The following is a 25,757-nucleotide window of genomic DNA, read 5'->3' as shown; positions in this document are numbered from 1 at the left end:
TGCCCATGCCCCACCCCGATCGCTCACCCCGCTCAGCCCCTGCCCCAGCACTGGCGGGGCCCCCGCAGCCCCCCACACTCGCCTGCTGCTGCCTTGGACTTCACCGCCAAACTGACGTTGTGTTCTGCTGTAAAAAGGCAAATAACTGCTGGGGATCACAGCAGAGGACATGAAATTCTGATACATGTGTATATGGAGAAGTTTTATTGAGTGAAAATACGGATATTTCTCACCATGTTGCTAAAAAGTATCTGGGTGTCCCTCTCCTAAATAGATCCGCTTTTTGACACAGCTTTTATTTACCAGTGAGTCAGGATTTGGGCTGCCCTGGGAGGGAGCGATCCTGTGGCAATTAGGAGCTGTGCTGTTGGAGTCCTTTTCCTGCTCTTCCACTAAATCACTCCGTATCCTTGCGTAAATCTTTTAACACATGTGCTCTAACTTCCTATATGGAAAATGAGGCAGATACTTTCTGCTTTTCATAGGCACTTCAGGATCCTCTGTAGACAGCTGCGAGGGATTTGTCATTATAAAGCCGGGAACTTGACCCCTTTGAGATGCCGGCACCCCTGTGCAAGGCTGGGATGAGAATCCCTATGGGGTGGAGGCAATGGCTGGTGCTGATCTGGGATATGGGACTGGAGACACAAGTCATTCTGACTAGATCCATCTCTGCTGGGGAGCATGGGCCAAAAAGCAAGAATATGGGATTTATTCCTGGGTCATGACGTCTGTGGCACAGCAAGTGCAGGCAGAGCTTCCTCCGGGGGGACTCTGGTACTGAGCAGTGCAAAATCACCTGCCGGTGCCATGCTCGCAGCTAGAGCACCACCAAACACCAGCCTGGTGTCTCCTCTGCCCCACTCCTCAGCAAGAGCCATCCGACTCTCCTCCATTCACCAAGGCGGAAGGACACATAGACCCGCTGGTCCTTCACTGCTGTCTTCTGCTGGTGACCTTCAGCTGAAGTATTTAAACATTGCCTGTCTCCTCTTCTCCTGGTATGGTCTTGCTGCTTCCCCCAGTTTATCCCCTTGATTTGCTCTCTCCAACCCTGTAGCATTTAGTGGTTTTGCTTTATTGCTTTACTTCTCCCCTGTGGCTTCCCTCGGCTCCGTGAGGTCAGTGGGGCTTGGAGTGACAAGGCTGGAGCTGCCACTCAGGAAACGCTCACCAGGAGGGCTCCTGTTTAAGTCAGCGTTCACTGACATCAGCATAGAGGCAAAGCAGGCAACCTTGCGAGCAGATGAGCTGTTGGGCCAGGAAGAGGTGGTCTTCAGCACCTAAGATATTTACCATTTCTTTTCCCTCTCTCATTCTTCACCCCATTCAAGGAGAACTGATCAAACCCTACTTCAGTTGCCTAAAAAGAGCTGGTTGACGTCTGTATTGACAGCTGATCTCCAGGAAAGAGGGCCCTGGTGGAGACTGGGGAGCTGTTGGTTGGTTGTGTTTTGGAGTGGGGTTTTTTTTTCAGAAAATGTAGAAAATTCCCAGTGGGTGGAGAGGGAAAGTGAAGTGAACTATGGAAATTGTGTGTCTCATGCTCTCCGCTGAAATACACCCTGGGGAAGGCATATCCTCCATAGGAGGAACAGCGGTGTTGGCCACAAACCAGGAAACCCTTCCTCCCCCGGTACAGCAGGAGCTAAGTGATGTAGGCATTGTTTCCATCCAGAAAAGCTGGTCCTGGTTCCTCTTCTTGTACCTCTTCAGCCCTTGGGACACCCGCTGGAGTGGTGCAGGTTGCACTCCAGTGTGTGCTCCCCTTTGCTCATCTGTTTTTTCCAGAAGACTGGTGTTACTGGCGGTGCTGGGCTCTGTGTTTGGGCTGTTCACTGGCTGTGCTGTGAGAGCATGGGGGACATCGCCAGATCATGAGTAATGCTCTCGGTGCTGGCTGAGCAACGTGGTTTGGTTGCCCGCTCCCAGCCTGGCTCCAAAATGATACGGCAAGAGGTGTCATGGCATTGGTCTTTGCTTGGCGCAGCTACGCAGCTAGGGCTGCACGGGAGCCAGGCTGCTAAAAATGGCCTCTTATCTCATAGCCGATCCCCAGATTGGTTAAGACCCACCTCTGGCACCCTCTGCTCCTGTTGCTGCCCCACAGCCCCCTCGCTGTCTCCAGGCAGCTCACAGAGGGGGCCCTTTGTCTGCAGCTGGAGAGGAAACTTAATCTTGCCCTGTACAAAGGCAAGAAGGTGACAGCTGGTGGCACAGGGGACCAAGGGGTGGAGGAAGGGCATGTGCAGCAGCGAGCGATGCAGAGGTGGTTTAGTCTTAGGGGCTGAAGGGCCGTGAGGCAGCTGCCAGGCTGGGTGCTGCAGACCTGGGGGAAGGCAAGTGGAGAGGGTTTGGAGAAAAGGACCTGGGAGGCAGAAGCAGGGTACTGGGAGGGCTTTGAAGCAGCAGGGGGGGAGCTCCGTCTGAGCTCTTCCTTTCTTGGCTTGATGCCTTCCTCCTCCTCCTCTCGCTGCTATGGCGTTTCCTCCTGCAGGCCAGCAGAGACCCGGACCCCACTCCATCTCTGGTAAAGCTCAGGCTTGCCTGCTGGCGCAGGCTTTGCCCGTCGGCCAGACCCCGTGCACAGCAAAGGGGGGTTTGCTTGGCTGCTGGTTTCCTGCAGGGTGATGCAGACCCCTCTGTGAATCTGAACAGGCAGGCAGCATGGCCCCTGGCTTTCTGCATTGAAAGAATTCATCATACAGTACTAAGTAGCAATCGAAACCAAGTTACTCCTTTTCTTTGATAAAATCCTTCTTGTAGAAGGCTGCGTGTTGTCTTGGCGGCTGCCAGTGCCCTGTTTCTGGTGGGAGCCCCTCTGTGCCCCCGCAGCACTGCAGAATAGAAATCCAGTTTTGTGTCGGACGTACGGTTCAAAGGCACCTTGGCTGTGCTCAAGACATTCTGCTGACAGATTTTCCCATGAAATAAGAAGTGCTAGCTGTTGACATACAAATGTATCTGAAGTGTAAGCTTTTACTGTCAAATTTCACTGCTGCTGGCTTAAAACGCAGAGGGCATTTAGGGGGCAGAGGTTGTCTGAACTTTAGCAGAAGTTTGTGTTGTGTTTTGAGTTGAAATTTAGGTTACTGCTGCTCCAGCTACAATACCTGCTTACCTTCAGGAGCTGACCCTGGTCCCAAGCTGGGAAGGACCAGCAGGAGCAGGACTGTTCCCTAATTGCCTCTGGCAATCTGGGAGAAGCTGCTTGAGTTAATCGACCTGTCTCTCACACTTCCTTCTCTGTAAACAGTAAATAGGAATTGCATTAACCCATCCCATGTAGGTCAGCAGTGTCAGGATGTATAGTACGTGGTGATACATGTGAGGATGGCTAAGAAGGCGCACGAGGCTCGGAGGCATCGCCTCCACAGCCCGGGTACCTCTGCTGCTCCCACCTCTGCCTGCCCAAGGTCCTCAGCTCCCAGTGACTGTCACATGTTCCCCTGCAATTGCTTTAGATCTTGGCTCCCAGGTCCCTGACCTGCCTCTTCATCACCTTTCGGATGGTTTAAGCATTTTTCTTTTCTTTAGGAAAATGAATAAACATCAAGGGCTGCCAATATCTCTAAAGCTGCTTTTTGAGGCAGACTGCTGCTCACAGATGAAACTTTTTAAAGCAGATATGTCAGATCCATCATCAAAGTAACCCATCAAAAATATCCCCTTCATAGCCTTCTCATTCATATTGCATGGACTTAAACAATAAAGCCAGGCTGGTTTTCAGTCCTTTTCCTGTCTTGGAAAAGAAACTGATTTAGGAAAAAAAAAACAACAAACCACAACAACAAACAAAACAAAAAACCCAAACCTGGTGTTTTCCAGCAGAGAGGCAGAATTTGCTCTGCAGGGAGCTGGTCTCTCTCAGGAAGCACTGGAAGTGGCCGTTTCGATTTAATACCTTGCTCATCAGCTGTATCTGTTGTGCACAGGAACATCTTATGTTGCAAGGACTTTGCTCTTTTCCATGAAATCGGAAGTTGCCCTTTTAGGATTAAGAGGTAAGGGCAGTTTCTCGGCTGACGTGGGCCGGCTGACGTGGGTCATCAGAGCTCCACCAACTCCAGCAGCTGGAAGTGTATTCCCTCTCAGTCCTGCTGCGCTTGGCATTTTCCTAGGGTTATATAAACATCCTGCTTTATAGATGGGGCTGGGACATGCAATCTGCAAACTGCTGACAGTCCCTCGCAACATGCAGAGCTGCACCAGAGGCTTGGGCAGCCCCGTGACATCGGGGAGGGATTGGAGCCACCTCGGGCAGAGCAAAGCCATCGGGAACCCACTGCAGGGCGTGCTGTGGCTGCGGGTCAGCCCAGTGCCTGCCGCTGCTGAAGCTGTTGGGAGCCAGTTCAGGCACAGCGAGAGGCTCAGGCCAGCAGGGCTGGGCTACCTGCACAGCAAAGGTCATCCGCAGGAGTTCTGTCTTGCTTGTGTGGCCCCACCTGAAGTCTCTCACCTCCTTGTGTCTTCCGAATCCCCTCCTGCAGATGTGACTTTCCATCAGTTTGGGATGCTGCAGGAGCTGGACCCACACACCCACTGCGCTACGATCAGGCTTTTCTCTCTAGGAAGGCGTAGGAGTTGAGGTTTATCTCCGTGCTGGCAGGCAAAGGAGGATGCCACACCTCTGGGAGCTTCTGGAGGCTGGGTGGAGCGGGGAAGTTGAGAAGCAGGACGTGGACTTTGAGGAGCTGCATTTCATGGGCTTGCCTTGAAGCCAGGGCACTTTGAGATTTCCACGGGCCCAGGGGAAGGAGAGTAGCAATAAATCTGGGTCATAAATAACAGCCCCTTGCCCTTCTAGTGATTTCTGTCACTGTGCTTTTTTGACAACAAATGAAGTAACAGCCTGTAGTCCATGGGGGCTTTTCTTGGCTCTGAAGCTGAGAAAGTGCTTGCTCTAAGCCAGCTTGGCTGCAAGGAGCTCCCAGCTCTGGGTGTGAGGGTCAGAGGGGAAAGGAAGCAAAAGCACAGATAGCACATCGTAGGGATCTTTCGTTGCCTCAAAACTGAGCTCTGGGAAGCTTGATGGGTGTTGCTGTGGCTGCTCCTGTGGGACCTTCCAGTGCTGCAGCTCCAGGAGAGCTGCACGCCTCCTTCAGGAGAAGACCTAAGGGAAATGCAGACCAAGTACAACCTGTAAATGCCTAACAGATCTAATTCCTGGGACGGGAAAGTCATCCTAGGGTGACTGGTGTGGGCTGGGGGAGACCTTGCAATAGAAGATAGGCAGACATCCAGTCTCTCTTTGGATGTGGCTGAAAGATAGTTATCGTCATGTAAAAGATCAGGAGTGGTAATGAGATGCAAAGAGATCCTTGTCGCTGGGGTGGGAAACTTTTCAGGAAGCCCCAGACAGTGTGGAGCATCTAGAGCTGTGTCTTGCTTGGGATGTTTCTCCCTGGAAGACGCCCTAACCATCCTGCTGCTGCATAACGTAAACTCCAGCCAGACCCTTCCAGGCAAACCCCTGGCTGAGCCTCGGTGTGGAGAGGCTGTGGCTGTTTTTTGAGGAGGGGGTTATTTTGCTTTATTCCTTTGTCAGCCTTCCTTGAGTTTTGTCAGCTCTTCTCTCTATCAGCTAGAAGTTTGCTAGATGTAGAAGGAAAGCACTGTGTCCAAAATGCTTTTTTAATGTGTTATTCAGGAAAATAAGGAGAATTGTTTAATAATACAGCTCTGCCTCTGAGTAACGTGCATCACCAGGGGTGTGTGGAGGGAGACTGCCTGGTTCTCAGGACAGGGTAGGTTGTCTTCACATTCTCAACTCTGCAGATGCTCAACATTTCTGGCATGCGAGAACTGGGCTGGACTATTTGCCTTCTTTAGTGCCTGGAAGCAATCCAGCCTGCCAGTTCCTGCAAAGCTCATCCTGTGGTTTAGTGGATAATACTGATCCTTGTTCAACTCCCACGCTTTTGTGCCTTGCAAATGGGTAGGGAAAGCTTTGCAGAGCTTGTACTGTGCTGGGATCCCAGTTCATCCCTGGGGAAGGCAGCATGAATATTCATTATGCTGTGGAGTGCTTGCTCCATAGTTTTAATAAAATGTTTATTATTACACAGGAATGACCATGAAAATCATGGCAGGTTGTAGCTGGTCGGCATGTGTAAATGATGAAAAGTGGCAGCAATAGCTGAGGAGGAAGGGTTGTTTCTTTGAACTCAGTGAAGTGTCTTCACAAGTGCACTTACAGGAGTCTGACTTCTGCTGACATTGTCTTCTTCCCTGCCAGGACGAGTGTTTGGTGTCTATGTTCTCATGCAGTTGTGAGGCTGACTGTACTCAACGCATGGTTGACTGAGCTCAGGGACCAGGAGCTACGCAAACCTGCGTTTTCTCAAGCAATTAGCAAAGCTGCTGAGCGATGCAAATCAAAGTGACAGCCAAATCAAGACCAATCCATTAGAGATGAGCATGCAGGCTTTGTTCCGGGACTGCGCCAACACGACTAAAAGTGAATCCAAGTGTCCCAAACCTACGTTATCCTCAGCAGGCCAAGGACAATCTGATGCTGTTGCCGCTATGTTATCTCAGCTAATGAGCAGCTTGGCACGGCTGGTGAGGCTGTTCCTTGTCCACAGAGCAGAGCTGGGACAGTGTCCCTGAGAGGTGCAGAGGGGACATGGTGCAGGAGGGTCTCAGTGAACCAGAAGTGCCACTGGCTTTCGGTGCTAGGCTGTAGGCTGTCCCCAGCCTGTCTGCCCTGAGGGACAGCGGGGCGCAGCTCTGTCCCCTGAGAGGGTGGAGAAATGGGTCTTCCATGTCTGAGAGTTTGTTTCAGATGGGCCTCATCAAAGCTGTGAAACACTGAAGCTTTTAGCCACGTCTGCGTGACACCGCTGGCCTCCACCTGTGTAGTTACCTCTGGTGAAGACAGGGTGGAGGTTTCATCGAAAAGCAGGACAGCACAGAACAGAGTGGAGTTTGCAATGAGCCCTGCCATTCTGCCTGCGCTCCCGCCTCACCTAAATCTGTGGATATAGAGAAGATAGATGAGGTGAGCAGATTTTGGTATGGATGTGGCTGGCAGCAGACACAGGTCATGGATTAAACATGTGCATTGCAAGAAAGGGGCTTTCTTGAGGCAGACAGAGAGGCCTGCTGTTGCCTGCGGCCCTATTCATCTCCAGCTCTGATGCTAACATCATTATCAATGTGTTTATACGAAGCTTGGCTGCAAAATGGCTCATCATCCTCCAGTTTTTTCAAGCGAGTCTGTAGCTTTACTAAATACTCCTTTTATTGTGCTGCCAGGGGCTCTCCCAGAGGCCAGTGAAGGAGGTGGCTGGTTTGGCCACAGTGATATCTGGACCGGAGGTTCAATTCCTGTGTGTCTTAAACCTGTCTGCAGACTGGCAAGTGCCAGGCGGGCACCTCTTTCTCCAGGTAATTGACCTGCTTGCGTGCAAATCGGCCTCTAGCTGCTTCCACCGTGCCTGGCTCCCTGGAGCTGCAGGTGAGCATGCCCCTGCCATCAGCTTGCAGACCTCACTGAGTGCCCGGGCTGTGCTGGCGATGAGGACGGGGACAGCCCAGCCCCGCTTCTGCATCAGGTCACCATCCCTGGGGCTCTGAGAAAGCACCGAGCGCTGCTGGGGGCCGTTGGCAGTTCTCTGCCGTGTACGAAACAGCCGTCCGCCCTGCAGCTGGCAGGCAGCGCTCTGCCAAGTCACGAGCGACCGTTGTGGAGAAGACTTCTTTGGAAACCACGTAGAGAAGCGGAGCCGGCGCTGCCGATGAGATGCGTGGCAGGGGATGTGCAGCCTGCGGCGGGGGCTGGAGCTGGGCAGCTGCGTGCGCTGGCGGAGCGATTAAGGGCCCTTCTGGTCCGAGGGTGTTGCTGACGTGTGGAGACGCGTGTTCCCGCAGAGGAGCGCTCCCCAGGGACCGGGCACTGGCTCGAGGCAGCAAGGCAGTTTTATTTGACTCTCAGGAATGTCGTCTGGTCGTTAAACCAACCAGACTGGGGGTACTGTGTGCAGGGGGATTTTTCCGGAGGCGGGAGGGGAAGGAAGGTATGTAAAGACAGAGCTCAGGTCTGGCGGTTTATTCCCTTGTGTTAATGTAAACATGGCTGTGTTGGTCTGCCCAGTGATTACTTGTCTGGGAATAACAATATCCCTTGAGCTTATAGACACTGCCAGTCCCTGCTGAACGAGACAGGCTGATGCTTAACGCATGCAGCGCTTGCCCCTTGTCATTCCTTTATAAGGAAAAACAGTTCAGATTTTGTTTCTACCTTATTTTAACTTCTCCTAAACAAGGGCGGTTTAATTCTGTTGGTGGAACATCTAGTCCAGCACTCCCTGACCTGCCGTGGTTATTATAGGCACTAGCACTGCAAATTAAGATAAGTATTACCAAATATTCAGCACAGTGAGACTGAGTTCGCTGGAGAGTGGCACGCACGGTGGGGTGGCGAGAAGCAATAATGGCAAGTGGTCACTTCTCGTTGTGTGTGGCTTGGCGTGATGGCAGTGGTCACATCTCATGGGAAGGGGAATTTGCCCTGTTCCCCTTTCCCTGCTGGGCTTGGCTGCAGGGGTCAGGTGCGAACAGAGGATGGGCTGAGTGTGGGGAGAGATAACCCAGCCCTGCCTGTCACTGCGAGGGAGCGGGTCCAGCTCTGCTCATTCAGGACACTTGGGCTCTGTTGTCCTCACCTAGAAACAAAAGCATCAGAGCTAATTGCCTGGCAGCCTGCAGCAAGATGCTTTGTGCAACTGCCCGGGGAAGGGCCGAGTGCCACAGCTGATGGCAACACAGATGCTGCTGAAGTGTCTCTGAGTTTTGCCCTATTCCAGGACCCCTAACCTCGGCCCATCTTCAGGGTTTTACTGTCCTGTTTGTTGGGGGATTGCCAGCAGGGAGTTTCTCTCCCCCTCATGCTGCTTGCTGGAGATCTCCTCTCCTGCCTGGCTTGGTGCCACCTCTCTCCGTGGCTGGTGCTCTGCCCTGGCGCGCTCGTGCGCCTCTTTCCCATTTAGGGCAAACGCTGGATGGCCCTTGCTTTTGGCCTGCTTGCAGCATATCTCCTGACTGATTATTCTTTTTTTTTCTTTTTTTGGGGCTATTCTTTTGTTTCTAGAGGCTGAAAACCCCAGCGTCCCCCAGCCACATGTGCTGGCTGTGGCTCCTGCCGAGAGATGGCTCTTGGAAAGCTTCACTGGGGCAGGCGTGGATGGGGGGAAGCCCGAGTGTCATCCTGCTCTCGATGAGGCATGGTGTTGACAGTCTCTTCTAGCAAACAGGGTGAGCCTGAGGGTGGCGGTGACAGCATCAGGTCCCTCCTTCGGTAATGATTTAATCTCAGCAGAAACAAGTGCCCTGCAGCAGGGAGCCTGCAGGCACAGCGCAAGCAAGACCTGGGGCAGGCAGAAGTGGCTGAGCATGTGAAAGGGAGAGAAAGTCAAAAGAAATTCCTCTAAAATCTTATACACTAAATCAGATTGATTTTTTAATCCAGATTTTTAAATCAGCTGTGCAACTCTGCATCTGTAGAAAAGGCTGAGTCTGTGCTAGCAGGACTCACTGGCTATCTGAGAGACATAGAGGGGAGCCAAGGCTGGTGTGCTGGTGGAGACCTGGTTGGGGGGGGTGGGGGTTGTGGTCCCCTTGGCCCTGTCTGGTTTTTCCAGCAGGAGAGGCGACTGGACTCTGAGCACCCAGGCTGCCTCTTGTGTTTGGGGTAGACCCTTTGAACACAGAGCTGGGGGTTGCTGCTTTAGTGCTGCCTAGCGCAGCTCAGCTAGCTGGGACCCTGGAGCCCGCCTGGTCATGCTGGGATCTGGTTAGTGGGGCATTACCTGAGCTGTGTCTTTTGTGTAAGTCTGAAAGGGTTGTAATAAACTTTTTGAGAGGACAATGTAATGAGATGTAAAAGCCAAGGCAGACCCAGCCCTCCCTGAAGGCAGCTGGTCCCACCTCGGATCCAGGCTGTCCCATCTCTTTCCCATTTGCACTCCTTGAGCCCAGGAGTTTAACAGCGCTGATCTTGCCTGATTTTATGTATGTGCCTGTGTCGGACCTGCAAAGTACTCCCGGGCAGCGGCAGTGCAGGCAGTGGAGCTGAGGGCATGGTGCCCCTGGCCAGACCATCACAGGGCGATGCCAGGGGCACCCACATGCCCATCCACATGGAAACAGGCGCACACAGCCCATGGATTTTGGCAGCGATGCCTGTCCACTCGGGCACCCTCCCCATCCCTGCGTGGTGGAGCTGGAGCAAAGGGAAGCGGCTGGCGGTGCTCAGTGCTGCTCGGATGCTGACCACCACACCTCAGCATCCCTGCTGGTGGTTTTACTGAAATTTGCCAAAGCCTTTAAAAGGAAAGGAAAACTCTGTTCATTCTTCCTCTCCTTCCTTTCCTCCTGCCCTTGTGTCCTTGTCCCGCTGTGCGGTGAGCTCCCGCGCTGTGTCCATGCTGCCCGGAGGAAGCCGAGTGGGTGTGGGGCTGCGGCTCCATCTGGGAATTGTTCTTATCAAACTGGTTTATGTCAAAAAGGAATAATAATAATAGTAAAACCTTTGATGGTAAGCAGGGAGATCAGGAGGTACAGCTGCTCTCGAGGCCTGACCTGCAGCTTGTGGCACTTCCTGAGCCTTTACAGAGAGTTTTAGGGTCTTTGTGCTGCAGCAGATTTTGTTGCATGCCTGAAATATCTCAGAGGAGCAGGGAGAAACAGTGGGGGGCTGGCGCAGGGAGCGCGAGCTGCTAGAAACAGCTCTCTGAGAAGCAGGGGAGAAGTATAAGAAAAGCAAGTTTCCTGCCATGAGCTGGTATATTTATGACTGGAAAGTTTTGAGTTGAAAAGGTCGAAAGCAGGCAGCTGAGAGAGCGGCAGAGGCAGTGGCTGTAAAAGCCGCTCACGCCCTGCTCTGCAGCAGGGATTGGAGGGTCCCGTGGGGGCTGGGTACCCCAGTGTGATGGAAGAGGGACAGTGACACTGGAGGGGTGAAAGGCAGTGCCCAAGGTAGCTGGGATGTGTGTGGAGAGGCGGGATGGAGTGGGATTTGCACCCATGGGGCTGCCATGGGGGTGGGCTCGGCGTAGGGAGCCCACGCTGTGCCTGCCTCCTCCCCTTGTGCGGGGATGGAGTTTCCAGCCCTGCCTTGGACACCACGTGAAAATGAGACATGCACATCTGGAAGAGGAGTGCATGCGTGTAGCACTGCCAGTTTATTTATTCTTGCAAATTCTCCCTAATTAGGGACTGCTGGGAACTTTGCAGCAATGGAAATGGCCTCTTTCCGAGGGGTTCAGTGTTCTGGCTGACCCTCGCCTCCCCTTTTCCCCCCTGCAACTACCATAAGTCTGCATGTGGTGCAAACGGCAGGGAGGACTTCCCTGCCTCGAGGTCCAGGCACCGCAGTTTCTTCTGGAGTCAGCTGCACCCTCAGCTGCACGGGAAGGCTTTGCAATGGAAACGTGCTGTGCCATGTGTGTGTTAAACTCATTAGAGGATGAGCGAGGTTTCTGAAGCCTCTCATTTCTATTAAAACATCTGTGCTGTCACACAGCACTGGTTTTTATGCCTGTTTGGTCTTAATTTTAAAATGCAGTAATTAATAATTAAATTTTTAAAAAAATAATTAAGATAATTAAGTCAGTTTCCTGCTTGGATCCTAAATGGCACCTCCCAGTTTCTTAGGAAAGTCTGACCTGAAACTAAAAGAGATGAACAAGGGCATGAGACCGAGTTTGTTTTAACTGCGTGAGGTTCAGGCAGATGCAGTTCCTGATCCTCTTTCCATTTCCTTCCCCTGCAAGCGTTCCCCGCCGTTCAATCAACACCAGGGAGCTGCACTTCGCTTCCCTTCCCAGGCACGGGGGCTGCCAGCCTGCTCCACGCTGCGGTGGAGACCCCCCGGCTCCCCAGCCCTCCTGGGACCACCGGGGCGCTGGGTGTGCGCTTGGCTGGTGCTGGGGCCATGCGCCTGGGCCAGGCTCAGCGTTTCCCTTTCCAGGCTCTCGCACGCACAATAGCCGGAATCGCTGGCTCGGCATGAGATGCATCAAGCTGGGCTCCGACACTGGTGTGAGGTTGGTGGGGCCTGCAGTGAGCTTGGCCCATGCATACAGCCCAAATTGCCTGTTGGAGTTGACGAGGCTTGGAGTGCATAGGAAGGTCTTCGTTGAGGGGCAGAGCTGTGCCCCCACAGCCCAGCCACGTGCCACTGGATCCGAGCACAGTGGGTGCTAACCAGCGGCATCCTTCCTGCTGGCAGGTGCTGGGACCGGGTGCCTGGTTTGAATCCCACCTTAGCACTGGTGGAAACCCAGGGTGACTTCATCGGTCCCCACAGAGGCAGGGGAGGTGTTGGGGACCATTAAGAGTTTGCAAATGTGAGCCACGGGAAAGACTCGGCTCTTCTTCAGATTAGCAGGTGAAAGGATGGATGCTGGTTTTCTGCTTGCCCTGCTCAGTGCAAACACGTGATGTGTTCCCTTGTCCTGTTTGAGAGCAAGCTGGTACCTGCTCTGCATGCTGGCTTGGTGGAGTTAAACCTAAGACAAACTTAAGCCTTGGCCCCCACTGCTGCGTCTCCGCTGGAGGTAGGGGAGAAGCAGCTGTGGGGACCTTGTGCCTGTGGTTGTTCCTCCGCTTGCCCAGTGCTGATGGGGCCTCTCAGCGCCAGGGGTGTCCCAGAACACCAAGTCTGCAGTTTTCCCTGTTTGTGCAGTGAATGCCTGAGAAGCTGTAGGCTCAGGGACCATCTCCTTCCCCATGTCACATTGGGTTTCCAACGAAGAGCCATGCCCCACCTTGAAACCCATTTTGCTTTTTGCCCTCTTGATTTCACAGCAGTCCCTTTATATCTCCCATCACTAGCTGTTAAAATCTTCTCATTTCTAGCTCTTATTGACCTGTTTATACCACAACCATGTTTGGGGTTTGATTGGGGCTTTCTTTTTGTTCCCTTGGCAACAGTGGTGTTTGCCCGCAGCAGCTCTCCCCTGTGGCGCATCTACATGTGATGCTTCTAGCAGTCTCATCCCCTCTCCACCTTCAGTTCTGCTGGCTGTCACTCATGCTGGGTAGCCAGGATGACTCAAGATGGAGCGCTAGTGATTTCTGCTTTGCTGCTCAAAGTATTTTGCTTACCACATTCTAGGAGCGCTCTTGCTGTGACTGCATGGAGTTGGCGGCTCATGGTCATGCTGGGACCCACTGGTGCCGTGAGGTCCTGTGCACTGATGGAAAGACTTTATTAAAAGCCCTTTAGGTACCGATCTTCCGTTGTTCTTCCAGATTTTATCCTATTTCTGTTATCCAGTCTTCATGGTTACCTGACCTTTTCTGTGCACAGGGGCTGCATAGCTCTGTGGCACTAAGGGATGAGATCTGGCCACATCTCCTTTGTCAACAAAATCAGTTAATGATCCAGAAATCTCAAATCAGCAAACCTATTATGAATTTTTTAGACTTTTCCCATGATCTTAGTTTCCTTGCAAAGGAAGAAGTATGACTAGCACTAAAGTGTGACCGTTCTCACTGTGTTTCCTACTCATTGGGAAGCAGGAAGAGCCTGAAGTCTTGGGAAAGAGCCTTTTTTCATGACAGTTCCTGCGTAATCAGCAGGACTGGATTCATGCCGTCATTGACATGAAAGCATGGGTGGAGATGATGGGAACTGCGTCTCTGGTTTTGCTTCCAGAATCCCCCCCGTTCCCAGCCAGTGACACTGGCACTTCCCGAGGAGCTGGGGGCTGGATTCGACACTGCTCACCACTGCAGCCAGGTCTGGTCTTATTACTTGCCAGCTCCCTATTTCTGAGTGATGTCTGCTATGTGCCTCAGTTTCCCCACCTGTAATACGGAGATCACTGCACTTCTTCCTGGTGGATCTGGAAGCAGAAATGTTTTCTGGGCACAAGAACTCAGAAAGCACAGGGAGCAGAGGAGCAGAAGGGAAAGTCATTGCAAGAGTCTGTTTTTTGGCTTAGGAAGAAGAGATGTGACTCACCATCCCTTCGCCTTTCAAATCTGCCTTGTCTGGGTTATTATACGTCAGTTCTACGTGCTCCCCTGCACTGGTGCTGCCCATCTGACAGCAGCCAGTGGATGGTGCAGCCAGTGCTGCCCTGTACATTGGCTCGAAGCGATGCCGTGGGGGTGCTGGACCACCATGGATGCTGGGAGTTGGTGTTGTGTGGTGCAAGAGCCTCCACCCACACACTGTGCTTACCCAGAAGGGCTGGGAAGAATGTTTCATCTGTGATTGTCAACAAGAAAAGATATTTGGACTCTCAATAGAAACATTAGGTGGTTAATAGCAATATTTGTCTGCCTCTACATAGTACTTTTGGTCATCAAGTCTCAAAGCATTTTATAGATGAGGCCAGAATCAATAAACAGGATTGTTTTCTAATTAAAATAGGAGGAGAGAAGGGAAGGTGCTGTGGATTAATTACCTGCTTTTGTGTACGAGATAATTTAAGATTCAGGTAGCCACAATGACTCATGCCACCTATTCTAACTGAGCCTGACGCTCATGACTGCAGCAGATTGTGAGAGCGATAAGAGCTGCATGGGTTCAGAAAAACCTTGACTTGTGGGAGGAGGAAAATCTGCCTGAAAGACTGCATTCTTAGCAGCTTGCAAGGAAACTGTGCAGCGCTGTTTAAAATGTGCGTGGATAGGAAAGTCCCTTTTCTGCCTTGGCCTATCTTGGCAAAGGATCTTCTAATGCTGGCAGCTACCACCTCCCTGGGTTTTTTGTCTCTTACATTTTTCTTCTCCTTGAAGTGACTTTCTAGGTCTGCTCTGCATCGTGGTCCCCCTGCGCCTATGTCAGGGCAGAGGCAGTGGCCAGCACTGGCTGCTTCTGGAGGAGATTGTGCTGTGATCTGGAGAAGCCCTTCAAGGTCCATCACTGCCTGGAGTGCAGGAGAACCCAGGGATAAGGTACAAGGGGACATGAGTCAAGGTTTCTTGCAGCTGCCAGCTATCATGGTATCAAGCTAGTTTTAGCTTGGTATCTATAACTAAGTGATCAGCAGATTTTACAGACTGTGTCTTTTTGGGGTCAGGAAACCACTTCTAGGCCAACAAAACAACTTTGCAAGAAGTTTATTGCTCATCTGGAGAGCAGAATGATGGCGAAGAGAAAAGGACTGGGCAGTCAGTGCCCTCTGTTAGTAAGGAAATAAGAAATATTTCCATTGTAATGCAATACAGCAAGTAAAGTCATTGGCTTAAAACCCTCCTGCAGCCGGTGGTTTGCAGAAGAGGGATTGTCCCTTGGGCAGCAGTTGCTGTGTGAAGTATCCCAAAGTTCTCAGCTGACCAGGAGCTCGAGTACTCTGATACAATAGTCAGTGAGACCCTTGGTTATGTGAGCAGGGGGAGCAGTAAGCAGCAGAAGAGATGTGATCTGCTCCCTTTCTTTTGAAAAGTGAGTTCGCGCTCTTTATTAAAATAAAAATAAAAATCCAGTGACAAACACTTGTGAAATGTTGGGAGAAAGGAGCAGAAAAGCCAGATAAGGGACTAAGGGAAGAAAATACCTGACACTAAGGACAGAAGGAGCAGAACCTGATTAATTTATCAAAGGGAATGTAGGTGATGTGATCAGTGTGGGAGATCTTTCATCATCAGGAGAAGGCTCAGGGTCCTTAATCTCGATCTACCAGACAGGGCAAAGCAGGGCCTGTGCCGAAATTTGTTGGGATGAGCAGCACGGCACATGCTTGTGCTATGCTGATGGGGAGTCCTGGAAATAAATTCCAGGGGAGGTGGTGAATTTTCCATCCCTCTGGGGTGGGTGCTTAGCTTCCCAGGGCTGCCCCCTTTCTGGAAGAAGTATGTAGCTAAACACGAGGTTTTGGGTTCAGCATGCAGGTAGAAAACCAGATGAAATGGTGTTTAGTTGTGGTGAGCAGACGGGACAAGTCAATTATTTTTTTGGTCTCCGGCTGTTGCGAAGCCATGCCTGTGACCATGGCTAAGTCAGATAAAGGTGCAAGAAAGTCTCCAGGAGAGACAAGGATGGGCCTGTCTCCCGAAGGAAAGCTTGCTCCTCCTCTACTAGCAGGCGCTTGGGTTATGTGCTGTGGAGTGAGTTGTTTACATACCTTCCTGCTTTAACTATTTACTATTAGAGCTCTGGATATTCTTGTTATTCTTCGGCTGCTGTAATTTTCCGTCTTCCTCTCCCCCTCTCCATGTGTTAGGTGCACATGGGTGCAATATTAACCAGCTGGTTTTAATGAAAATGAACTCCTACTTACAGTCCGGATATTTTATTTCACACTTCTTGTGGCTCTCCTCTAGGCCTGTTGGTTTGCTAAACCTTTATTAGATCCAGGATGATAACGTCTTTGCTTAGGGGAATGCAGAGTGACCCAGGGAACTGGGACTAAACCAAACTGCCTCAAGCTCTTCTGCTGCTTTGAGCTTCTTCACCAGCTTCATGAGACTGGCGGGTGTCATTGTGACACTCACTACTCATAATCCATGAAACAATAGGGGTTTTTTTCTAGTGGTTTACTTCTTCTTGCCTCCAGCTGACCTCAGAAACAGTCTCCATCACAGTGCCACACCGATGCCTGTGTGACCTAGTTCAGGGGGTGCCACCAGCTCCAGGCAGTGGGTCTGACACTGAATCTTATGGGGTTTGCAAGGGGGGAGACTCTGAACATCAAAAAATGTGCTCAGTCCTTCCCCAGGTGACCTTACTGCTTTTTCAAAATCTTTTTTATAGTATTGATTTTTGGTTTGTCTTGCTTAGTTCATTTTCTCCCCTTTAAGCCCATTCTACAACCTGGCGCTGAGAGCCTGCTGGGGAGTCATGGTGCCTAAGGGCCTTGGCAAAAGGCTGGTCTAGGTCCTGCTGCCCCAGCAACAGAGCCATCGACAGATTTTAATGAAATAGCTTTTTTTCTTGTTCAGTAACCGAGGTTAACTATTGACAGCTACGTTTCTACCTGCTTGAAATGGATTGTGGATGTGACCTGCATATGAGCAGCTGAGAAGAGAAAAATAAAGCCACTTTCTTTCGAAAAATCAATGCCCTGGGTGTGGGCCAGCCGGCACGGGATGCTGCATGATGTGGCAGCCACCACCGCCTGCAGAGCATGCAGAGCCGCTGGTCCATGCTTGGTCCTGTCCTGCTCTAAGGCACCAGTGTTCGGGTAGCGGGGCTGCTGGGGAGGTGCGCACCGGGGGCTTTAGGGACCATGTATGGCACAGGGAGGCATTTACATTTCCATATTGTGATTGCACAGAGATGCAGAGCCTGTTCTTCTCTGCACTGTTGTGGTATGTTGGTTTCTGACATCGCTATGAGTGCAAGAAACGAGAGCGCTGAGCGCTGCTGCCTGTGAAAGGGGAGGAAAACCACCGTGTCTGTCCGAGTACCAGCTTCTATTGTCAAGGTGTGTTCTCAGGACTTTAAGCTGTTCTCTTCTCAACTTTTAAAGCAATGCCTTACCTTGGGTTAAAACTGCAAGCTATTAACAGCATGGAAAACGTGGAACTTCTTGAGTCTGGGAAATTGGTGCTGTTGGTTTCATTTTCTGGTTCACATACACTCTTGGGGAGTCTGTGGTGTTTGCAGACTTTGGAAGTGTGAAATTAAAAGTGTGACATAATTGATGAAGCACGTATTTTCTGCAGGAACATATGGTAACAGTACTACTGTTTTGCATAATTTTTCTTTATGGTTCACCCAAAGTGGACTCTAACCCCAGCCCATTAATTCTTTTCCTGTTGATGTGCCTGGACACATTTCAGTGGGTATCATCACTTTTAAATGATGTTACTAAAACACAGGGTGGGGAGGATAAAAAGAGGGTCAGGAGGGCAGGATCTGAATCAACATGGGAAGGGAGAAACATCAGATAATGAGTGGAGAGCCGCACAAACCGGGAGGGTGTGAGAGGTGGAGGGAAGGCAGCAGGGCGCTCGAGGGGGCTGGTGTCGATGCCCAGAGGGCTGGAGAGGAGATGTCTGTCCAGAGAGGAGCCAACTGCAGCACGCTGATGCCTGGCGCAGGGGTGTCCGGTTCAGAGGTGCCTGGTGCAGGGATGCTGGGCCCAGAGGTGCCTGGCTGTGTGCTCGCTTCGAGGCAGGTTTTGGGTTTTGCAGCCCCTTCTGCTGCTCTGGCCGTGATCTTCCAGAGCTGGCTGCAGAAGTGGCTTGGCTGGGGTAGTGCTGTGTTAGCGCTGCTAGCTAGTGCTCCGGTTTGATTTTCAGAAATTATAAAAATAGAGGAGGGCGGCCAAGTGGCTCCTTCCCAAAGAAGGGCAAGCTGAAAAGGGAATGGGTTACCGGTGCTGGCAACATCAGTGCCGTAACCCACCCGGTGGGGCTGGTTCTGTGGGGCAGCCGAGGGTCGTTACCTCTCCCACGGGCTTCGTGCCCTGTGCGTGTCCCCGGGATGCGGGGGGCGGGATGCGGGACAAGCTCCAGCGTGGACGACGCGCCCCCCCCCATCCCCCCACCCGCCCGGGGCTGTGCGGGGGTCCCCGCCCGGCGCTGCGCGGAGGGGCCGGCGCGGCGGCGGGGGCGGCGGTGACGGGCGTGGGGAGCAGCCAGTGCGCGGCGAGGGGGCCGGGCTGGGCCGGGCTGGGCCGCGCTGGGCCGGGCCGGGGCCATGGCAGGCTGCCCGCGGGCGCGGGGGCCGGCCGCAGCCTCTCGCCCTCCGCCATTCATTCGGCCGCAGGCGGCGGCTGCGCGCACCCGCCCGCCCGCGCCCCGCAGAGCCGGGGGGCAGCGCCCCGCGCCCCGCCATGGCCGACCCGGCCGTCAACGCGCACCTGGAGGGCATCATCTCCGACTTCGAAGGTGGGTGGCCCGGGGCTGCGGGTGCTGCTGGCTCGGGGTTGAACCGGGGAGAAGCGGGAGAAGTTGGTGCGGGCCGGGGTGGGCAGCGCGCGGCTCGTCTGCGCCCCTGGCAGGCACCGCGCAGCGCTGGGGGGGCGCGGCGGAACGGGACTGAGGTCCCCCCCCGCCCCCGCCTGCCCCTCGTTGCTGCCCTGCCGTGCCGGGGGAACCGAGCCGAGCCCTGCCGTGCCGTACGGGGGGAGACGAGCCCAGCCCTGCCGTGCCGTGCCGGGCGGAGCGCCGTGCCCGCATCCCCCGGCGTCTGCCCGGGCCGGGGCTCCCGTGCCTTTTGTTCGGAGCGGTCGCGCCCGGCTGTTATCTGCCACGGCAGGATCTCACGGGCTGTTTCCCCTTCCCTGCCCTTCCCCAAGTTGGCTTGTGCTGCTTAGAGCTGAACACGCGCCTGACAAGACTGAAGGTCCCCGGACACCCCGGCCCCGCTGTTGGCCCCCGACTGCGGATGCGAGCGCAGCCCTGGGGGGGGGGTGGGGGGGGTGTGTGTCGCGCACCCCGGTCCCTGACGTGCCCGTAGCGGGACCCGCCGGCCCCGGGAGCCGCTGCCGTTGCCCCGTGGCCCAGCCCCAGCTGCCCGATGGCTGCGGGGCTCCCCGGTGCGGTGTCTCCTGGCAGCCCCCTGGGCCCACCGACGGGGATGTCGTCTCCCCCAGCATCTGTGGCGCTTTTCAGGCAAGCAAACAAGCCAGGGGAGAAGCGCGCTGCTGCCAGATGGGTATGAGAGTTAAATACAGGCAGGAGAGGGACGGGGGTTTGTGTCTGAGCAGGCGTTGAGAGATCGGCTCGGGGGAGCTCATCTTCCTAAGCAGAGTTTTGGAAGAGCAGCTCGGGCCCTATGCGCTCTCGTGTCCTGGCAGCGGCCCAAACTGAGCTTCATGCAGCGGTTTCTAGAAACAAAAAAAACCCAACCAAAAAAAAAAAAATAATCCACCCGAGCAATAGCGGAGATGTGGGGGCTGTGGTGAAAGCTTAGACAGGGGCTGCGCGTGTGGCTGCAGGCTGGGACACGGGAATCCAGCCGTGCCTTCGGGAAGGAGCGGGTGTTTTTCCTGCTGGGTAGCTGAGGAAGCTGAGAGCACCAGGGTTCCTCTTCCAGGTCAGGCAGGAAACGGGTGGCCAGGGCTGGGGTCTCTCCTGGCCCTCCTCGTAAGGTTTAGCCACGTTCATGTTCTCTTTTTCCAGCCCCGCAGCTTTCTTCGGCTAAATCTGGGAGCAGAGGGCTTAGCAGGAGGCTGAGCAAAGTCATGTCCCTTGGGAAGACTGGGACTAACAAGCGTTGGGACACAGAGAGCGACCCAAATACACCGTTGGTTTGGCATTCGGGGTTCAACGGCGCCTTTGTAACTGTCCTTTGGGGACTCATGAGCTTCCCCACCGCAGGGCTCCAGAGCGCTGATGTAATTATAGCCTTTCCTCTCGCTTGCCCCAATTGCATTTAAATCTCTGAAGAATGAGTAATTCCCTACTTGGATATGATAAAGGCTCTGCTGTGAGCCCCAGGGCTTCTTGTTCGGGCTGTGTGTGCTCCTTGGTGGCACTCAGCTACTCCGCAGTGTTGGTTTTTTTTTTTTTATTTATTCAGTCCATGGAGCACTTTATAGCTGCTGCCTGTGCAGAGGGAGAGGCTGGGGAAAGCTCTCTGCATCTACAGCCAAAAGGTCTGGCCTTGCCCTTGAGCAGGGATCCAGGCTACTGTTTCACAATTTAATTAGTTTTCTGGGTTGCATAGCAGCTTCCCAAGAACAAGGCAATTAATTTCTAGCCTGTAGGGCAGGAGATGCAGCGTTGGTGTCTGCTGGGTGGGTATCTTGGCCCCAGGCAGCCCGTGGCCAAGCAGGAGAGATCAGCCAAAAATACCATGGACCAGAAACACCAGATCACCCAGCAGCCAGAGCCCTCTTTGTTCTTGCCGGTCACATACTGCCTGCCCTCCCGAATCACCCTGGTTGTTCCAGCCTGCTTTCCTCGTAGCATCTCTGCCAGGCATAGGACCGTAGCGTCCCTGCCTGGCATAGGACCAACAGGTTTCTTGTGCCGGCTGGGCTGCAGAAGGCTGGGAGCTGCTGGCTCGGCTGTGGGCTACTGCCATGGAGCTGCCAGCCGCCGTGAGCCTGAGGGGGCTGCAAGGGCCCTTAGGGAGGGGGAAGGAGTATGAGGTACTCAAGTCCAGTTTAGTTTCCAAATCAAAGCAAAGTAAGTACCAGCATTGATTTCAGTGGCTTTACGTGACAGTGATAAAATATTAATCTCCAAGTAGAATATCAGAATTTTGTCACTCATGAAACTCCGAAACACAGCACAGCAGAGCGCGTGTTTCCGTGTGCCTGGTGATGTGATGGGGATGGTCGGATCTAGGCAGCAGTATGTGTGTCCGCCTTGGAGTGAGCCGGCAGGTCCTGCAAGAAGGGTACTAATCCTGCTTATTTGACTGGCAAGAACTTCCTCGTCTCTAATGGGGGAGGACATTATTAGGTCTGTGGCTAGCCAGGATTTACAGAGCACAACAGCTCTGTCCCTAGGTTTATAGATTTTGGTAGGTTTTCAGAAGCGTGGCTGATTCAGCTGCAGTTGCGGCTCACCTCTGCCTCGGAGGGGGCTGTGAGCTGCTCAGCTCCCCCGAGTCTCAGACACAGATGCCTAAGCGTCAGGGAAGGGAACCTGTAGTGGTAAATCAAGCCGGGTGGTGGGATGCTTGTGCAGTTGTGTTAATGTTGTGTAAACCCCAAACCATCGTGTTCTTGTTCCAGTTGGGTGATGTGAAGTGTCGATGCCTGTGACGTTTGACTGTGAAGAGGCATGGATGTTGCTGCTCACAGCTTTGGTTGGTTGCAATGGTGACCAAAGATAACTCTGCAACATGGTACTTATCATCCTGATAAAGATTTAAAGCACTGTGCACTCTTGATCTACTGCCTGTAGTAAGAGAGAAGAGATCTGCTCTGGCCCCTCATCCCAGTGGGATGTGGCTGCTGCTGAGCAGAGTCCCGGGATAACTGAGGCCCATTTTTGCTGGCAGTTGCTGATGGTGAATTGGCTGAGTTGGCAGCAGCGATGCTGAGCACTCCTTGCCTCTGCCAATGCTGTCAGTTAACACCAGATTCATTTCCTTGTAATGTTGAAACACAAAATGTCATAGCGGGTGCAAGCTGCGAATGAGAGTAAATGCCGCGTGGGGCTGTAAGCGTATGGAGTGGCAGGGTGGTGCCGGGGGGTTCAGTGTCATGTCTGGAGCTAGAGCCAGCGGGGGGCACAGACTTGCAGCTTCCCTCTGGCAGAAACCACAAGACAGCCTTCGTTGATGGTTCTTCATCCCCGATTCACCTGCTCCCCCCAGCCCAGCTCCCTCCCGTGCTTGCTGGTGGGTGCGCTGTGGTCTGAGCAGTCTGCACTGTGTGGGGCTGGGTGCCGGGGGCAGGGAGCCTGCAGCCCTGCCAGGACACATCGGTGCTGATAGGAAGGATTCTCTGGGTTTTCTTTCTCTTTATTTATTTATATTTTTTTTTTTTAGTTCTCCCCACTATTGGACACTTTCCCTACAGACATACCCGTCTTGCACCACCCTGTGCAGGGTACTTCTAGTGTTTCAGCCACAGACTTAGTCTCGATGAGGTACTGACTTTTGCTAAGTTACGCCCTGGTTTTAAGGGTTGTTCAAGATTAAAAACCACCAGCCAGGTTGTTTTCAGGAGGGGGCTGTATTAGAAATAGGCTTTTCTATGTGCATAAATCTCATGGGCTTGTCCTTAAAATTTACTTGTCCAAATGCCCAGGATGCCTTTGGGACACGTGGCTGTGGTGTGTCCCCTGGGCTGCTTGGGGCTGGCACGCCTGCTGCCACGGGGAGCAGCTGCTGCCCGCGTGCTGCAGATGCTGGGACTCAGCCCTGCTGCTAATATTAGCAGGAACGTGCCAGAGGGATGGTCGTGATGTTATGTGGGTGATGTGGCTTGAATTCAGCACAGTGAAAGGCCCCCGAGAGGGGATGTGCTTCGTGTTTGTGTAAGCACCTCACTTGGATTCAGGGTCCCCGCTGTGAGCCCTGCCTCAGCGTTGGCAGGATGAGTGCTTGCCCGGGTTTGCATGCATGGGAGCGGGCTGGGAGGCTGGGTGTGTGACTAATGGTCCCACGTGTGCGGCGGTTCAATGCCTGGAAAAGGAAACGCAAAAAGATCTTTCAGATTATATCTTGGATCATCTCAACCCTAGGAGTGAAGCAAAGCTCCTGAATGTCAATTGTTGGATTTCCTGGGCTGTCCCCAAAAAGTTATACTGCAGTTAGTCTCTTCTGGTGCTGTTCATCACCAGCCCAGCGTGGGCCAAGCCGGTGCCACTCTCCCAGCTGATCGATGTAGCATGCTGCTCTGAGACAGCAAGCCACCTCTGATATCCTCAAAGGCCAGCTTTACAGGCACTTCAGGGAGTTTTCTCTCTTTTTTCCACTCTTCCTATCTATGTTTCTGAATCTGAGACAAAAGGTTGGGGTGAATGGGGGTTTCTGCCAAATCAGCGTGTAGTGGGGAGGAAGGAGCCGGGGAAGGTGCCTGTGGGAAGGCAGGAGTTGTATCTTCCCCAGCAGAAGTTGTATCTTCCCCTGCAGAACTGGCTTTCGATGCAGAGTGGAAAAACTGCATCTGCCTGGTTGCGGCAGCGGAGACCTGCCATTGTGGTTGTTTTTTTTTCCCCTATGTATATTTAGTTCCTTGGGAATAAAAAGGTTGTGAGGGAGTGGGAAAGGGAAGAACAGGACATGTATCTCTCTGTCCACGTGAGCTGGGCTCTGGGGATAGCCTCTGGCCCCGGTTAGGATGTAGGATCATCCAAAGGTCGTTGTTTATAGTCATCTTCTGCAAGGAAGGCTGGGCTACTTGTCCTTGGGGACGGGCAACCACTGCAGCATGGAGCGGAGTGTCCTTGGCTGTACGTCAGCATGGAGGCTTTCCAGTCTTGGCTGGTATGGGGGAGCTCTTACTTTCCATTTGAGATCAGTCTTGGGCAAAGTGAGCACAGCGTTGTGCTAATCATAAAGAAACCTTTCAGAAGTGGCTGGGTGGGAAGGAACAGAAGGAGGATGAGTTTTTACACCGGGGTCAGGGCAGCTACATTGGCTGTGCAAGCGTACCGCTGGTGCCTGGAGGTGAGTCAAGGTGTGGGGCATGGATACCACGCTGGCTCTTCCAAGTACTCGTCGGTCTCTGGGATTTTGGCAGCATCTTTCCCTTAGTAAGAGACTCACCTAAAGTATAATCATTCTTCTGCTTTGCCCTTTGCTCATTGACTCTTGGTGCTTTATGGCAATGGAGTGAGTAGGAAGCACCTCTAGAACACGTTGTGTCATGCCTGATAAGATTTGAGTGTCCATGTCTATATCCCTTGGCCAATACACGCCAGCAAAGCCGCTGCTGAGGGAGAGTCCTGGCCCTTCGGGTGTCCTGTGGCCTCGCTGTTGTGAGTGCTGGCTTCATTTCTGTCTTGCCGCTGTTTCTTGCAGGGAGCTTCTTAGCCCATTTCTCAGGAGCCAGGACCGACAGCAGCCACAAAAGCCTGGACTGGGACTTGTCATAAATCCAAAGACAATAATGGAGACTTCAGAGCCCATAATCACTCCAGATATTCGTGATTTTGACTCTGATATTTGATATTTAAGGCAATGTCTTTCTGCAGGACTGTTATGCGGACTCTTTCTCTCTCCCAGCCTCCCTCCCTCCTCCCGCCACAGTTGAGCTCTGGCACCTTCTTGGTCTTTAGAGGTGGGACGTGTAGGCAATAAGCCAAGTGACTAAACCCTGTGTGAGCTTGTTTGAAGCCTGTCAAATGAGTCAATGGGTCTGAGTCCGGTTCTTGATGGGGATGTGCCTGTTTGGAGTGGGTCAGCGCCCCTTAGGGGAGCTCTTTGTGGGACAGGGGTGGGCTATCACGCCCTTCAGCATGGGGCAAGGGTTGTGCTCTGGCCACTTCTCATTTCATACCTGCAGGGTGTCATTTGGTCCTGGCACCCCTCTTCTTTACTCATTTGCCCCCACCTGCTGTGCTGGTGCAGGAGAGCCCTCCTCCCTCCCTTCCCTGCTGCACCAACGGTGCTGCTGGGGAGTAGCCCTTGGGCAGCGAAGGGATTTATTGTTACCCTCAACTTCTTCTGAAAAGCTGCCCTCAGATTAATGAGAGCTCTTATCTCCTACTGGCTGTGACTCAGGCTTTTACTCTGATTGCTTTTGTGAAGGTGCTGGACCGAGCTCAGCACTTGGGTCTCCTGGGGACACCTTTGGAGCGGTGACCCAGGCGCAGGGTCCAGCCAAGCTAGCTCTTGGCTGGTTTCAGTGCTGGAGGGTGAGACATCGTGGGTGTCTGTGCCCCTGCATCCTCCCAGCACTGCAGCAGATGCCCTGTTGCTGTCATCCGTGTTAGAGCAGGTTGGGGTGGGGTACGAACCTATTGCCTGGGTGTAGGTGCCACCAGTGTCAAGCAGCATCCTGCGGATTGCAGGGCAGGAGGCACCGTGACCACATCGGGCTGTGCTGCCATCCTCCAAGCCATAGAGGTGGCGGGCTGAGTAAGCATCACAAAATTGTACAACCCCTTGCTCCGGGTGAGCTGGGTGCTCTCCCAGTGAGCTGGGTGCTCTTCAGCTTGTCCCAGCCCTGGGAGAGGTTAGTGGTGAGGGCATTGGCACCCAGCATCATTCTGGCACTGGTCTGCTGGACTGGTTTGGGAGGGAAGGGGTGTGAGGACTGGGGTTGGGATTTCAGTCTTTCTTTTATCTGGTCATTGGAAGTGCAGATATGGGGAAATGTGAAAAGGATGGATTTTCATGGTTTTTTAAAGCATGTTTATTTTACCAGGGAGGAAAAAATAGGGGAGGTTCTACTCTCTGCCAGCCTTCAGGCTGTTTGGATAACTGCTGACACTGC

At 53.1% G+C, this 25,757-nt stretch overlaps 1 protein-coding gene across 4 annotated transcripts in view; it reads left to right on the top strand.

Moving 5' to 3' along the window:
* SEPTIN9 (septin 9) overlaps positions 1-25,757 on the top strand; it is a 144,106-nt gene that overhangs the window by 49,564 nt on the left and 68,785 nt on the right. Inside the window, exon 1 of one of the 4 annotated variants that reach the window (XM_040579629.1) lies at positions 18,636-18,798. The exons of the other annotated variants lie outside the window; for them this stretch is intronic. Within the exon in view, the coding sequence (XP_040435563.1) occupies positions 18,744-18,798 (55 nt within the window). The 5' untranslated portion in view covers positions 18,636-18,743. Of the gene's footprint in view, positions 1-18,635; positions 18,799-25,757 lie in introns of those variants that run through there. 4 annotated transcript variants of the gene reach the window in all.

The sequence above is a fragment of the Falco naumanni genome, chromosome 1 (genome assembly GCF_017639655.2).
Source record: "Falco naumanni isolate bFalNau1 chromosome 1, bFalNau1.pat, whole genome shotgun sequence".
In the NCBI taxonomy this organism is placed as follows: domain Eukaryota; kingdom Metazoa; phylum Chordata; class Aves; order Falconiformes; family Falconidae; genus Falco; species Falco naumanni.
Note: the sequence above shows the minus strand (reverse complement) of the source record. Positions and strands in the feature narration are given on the sequence as shown.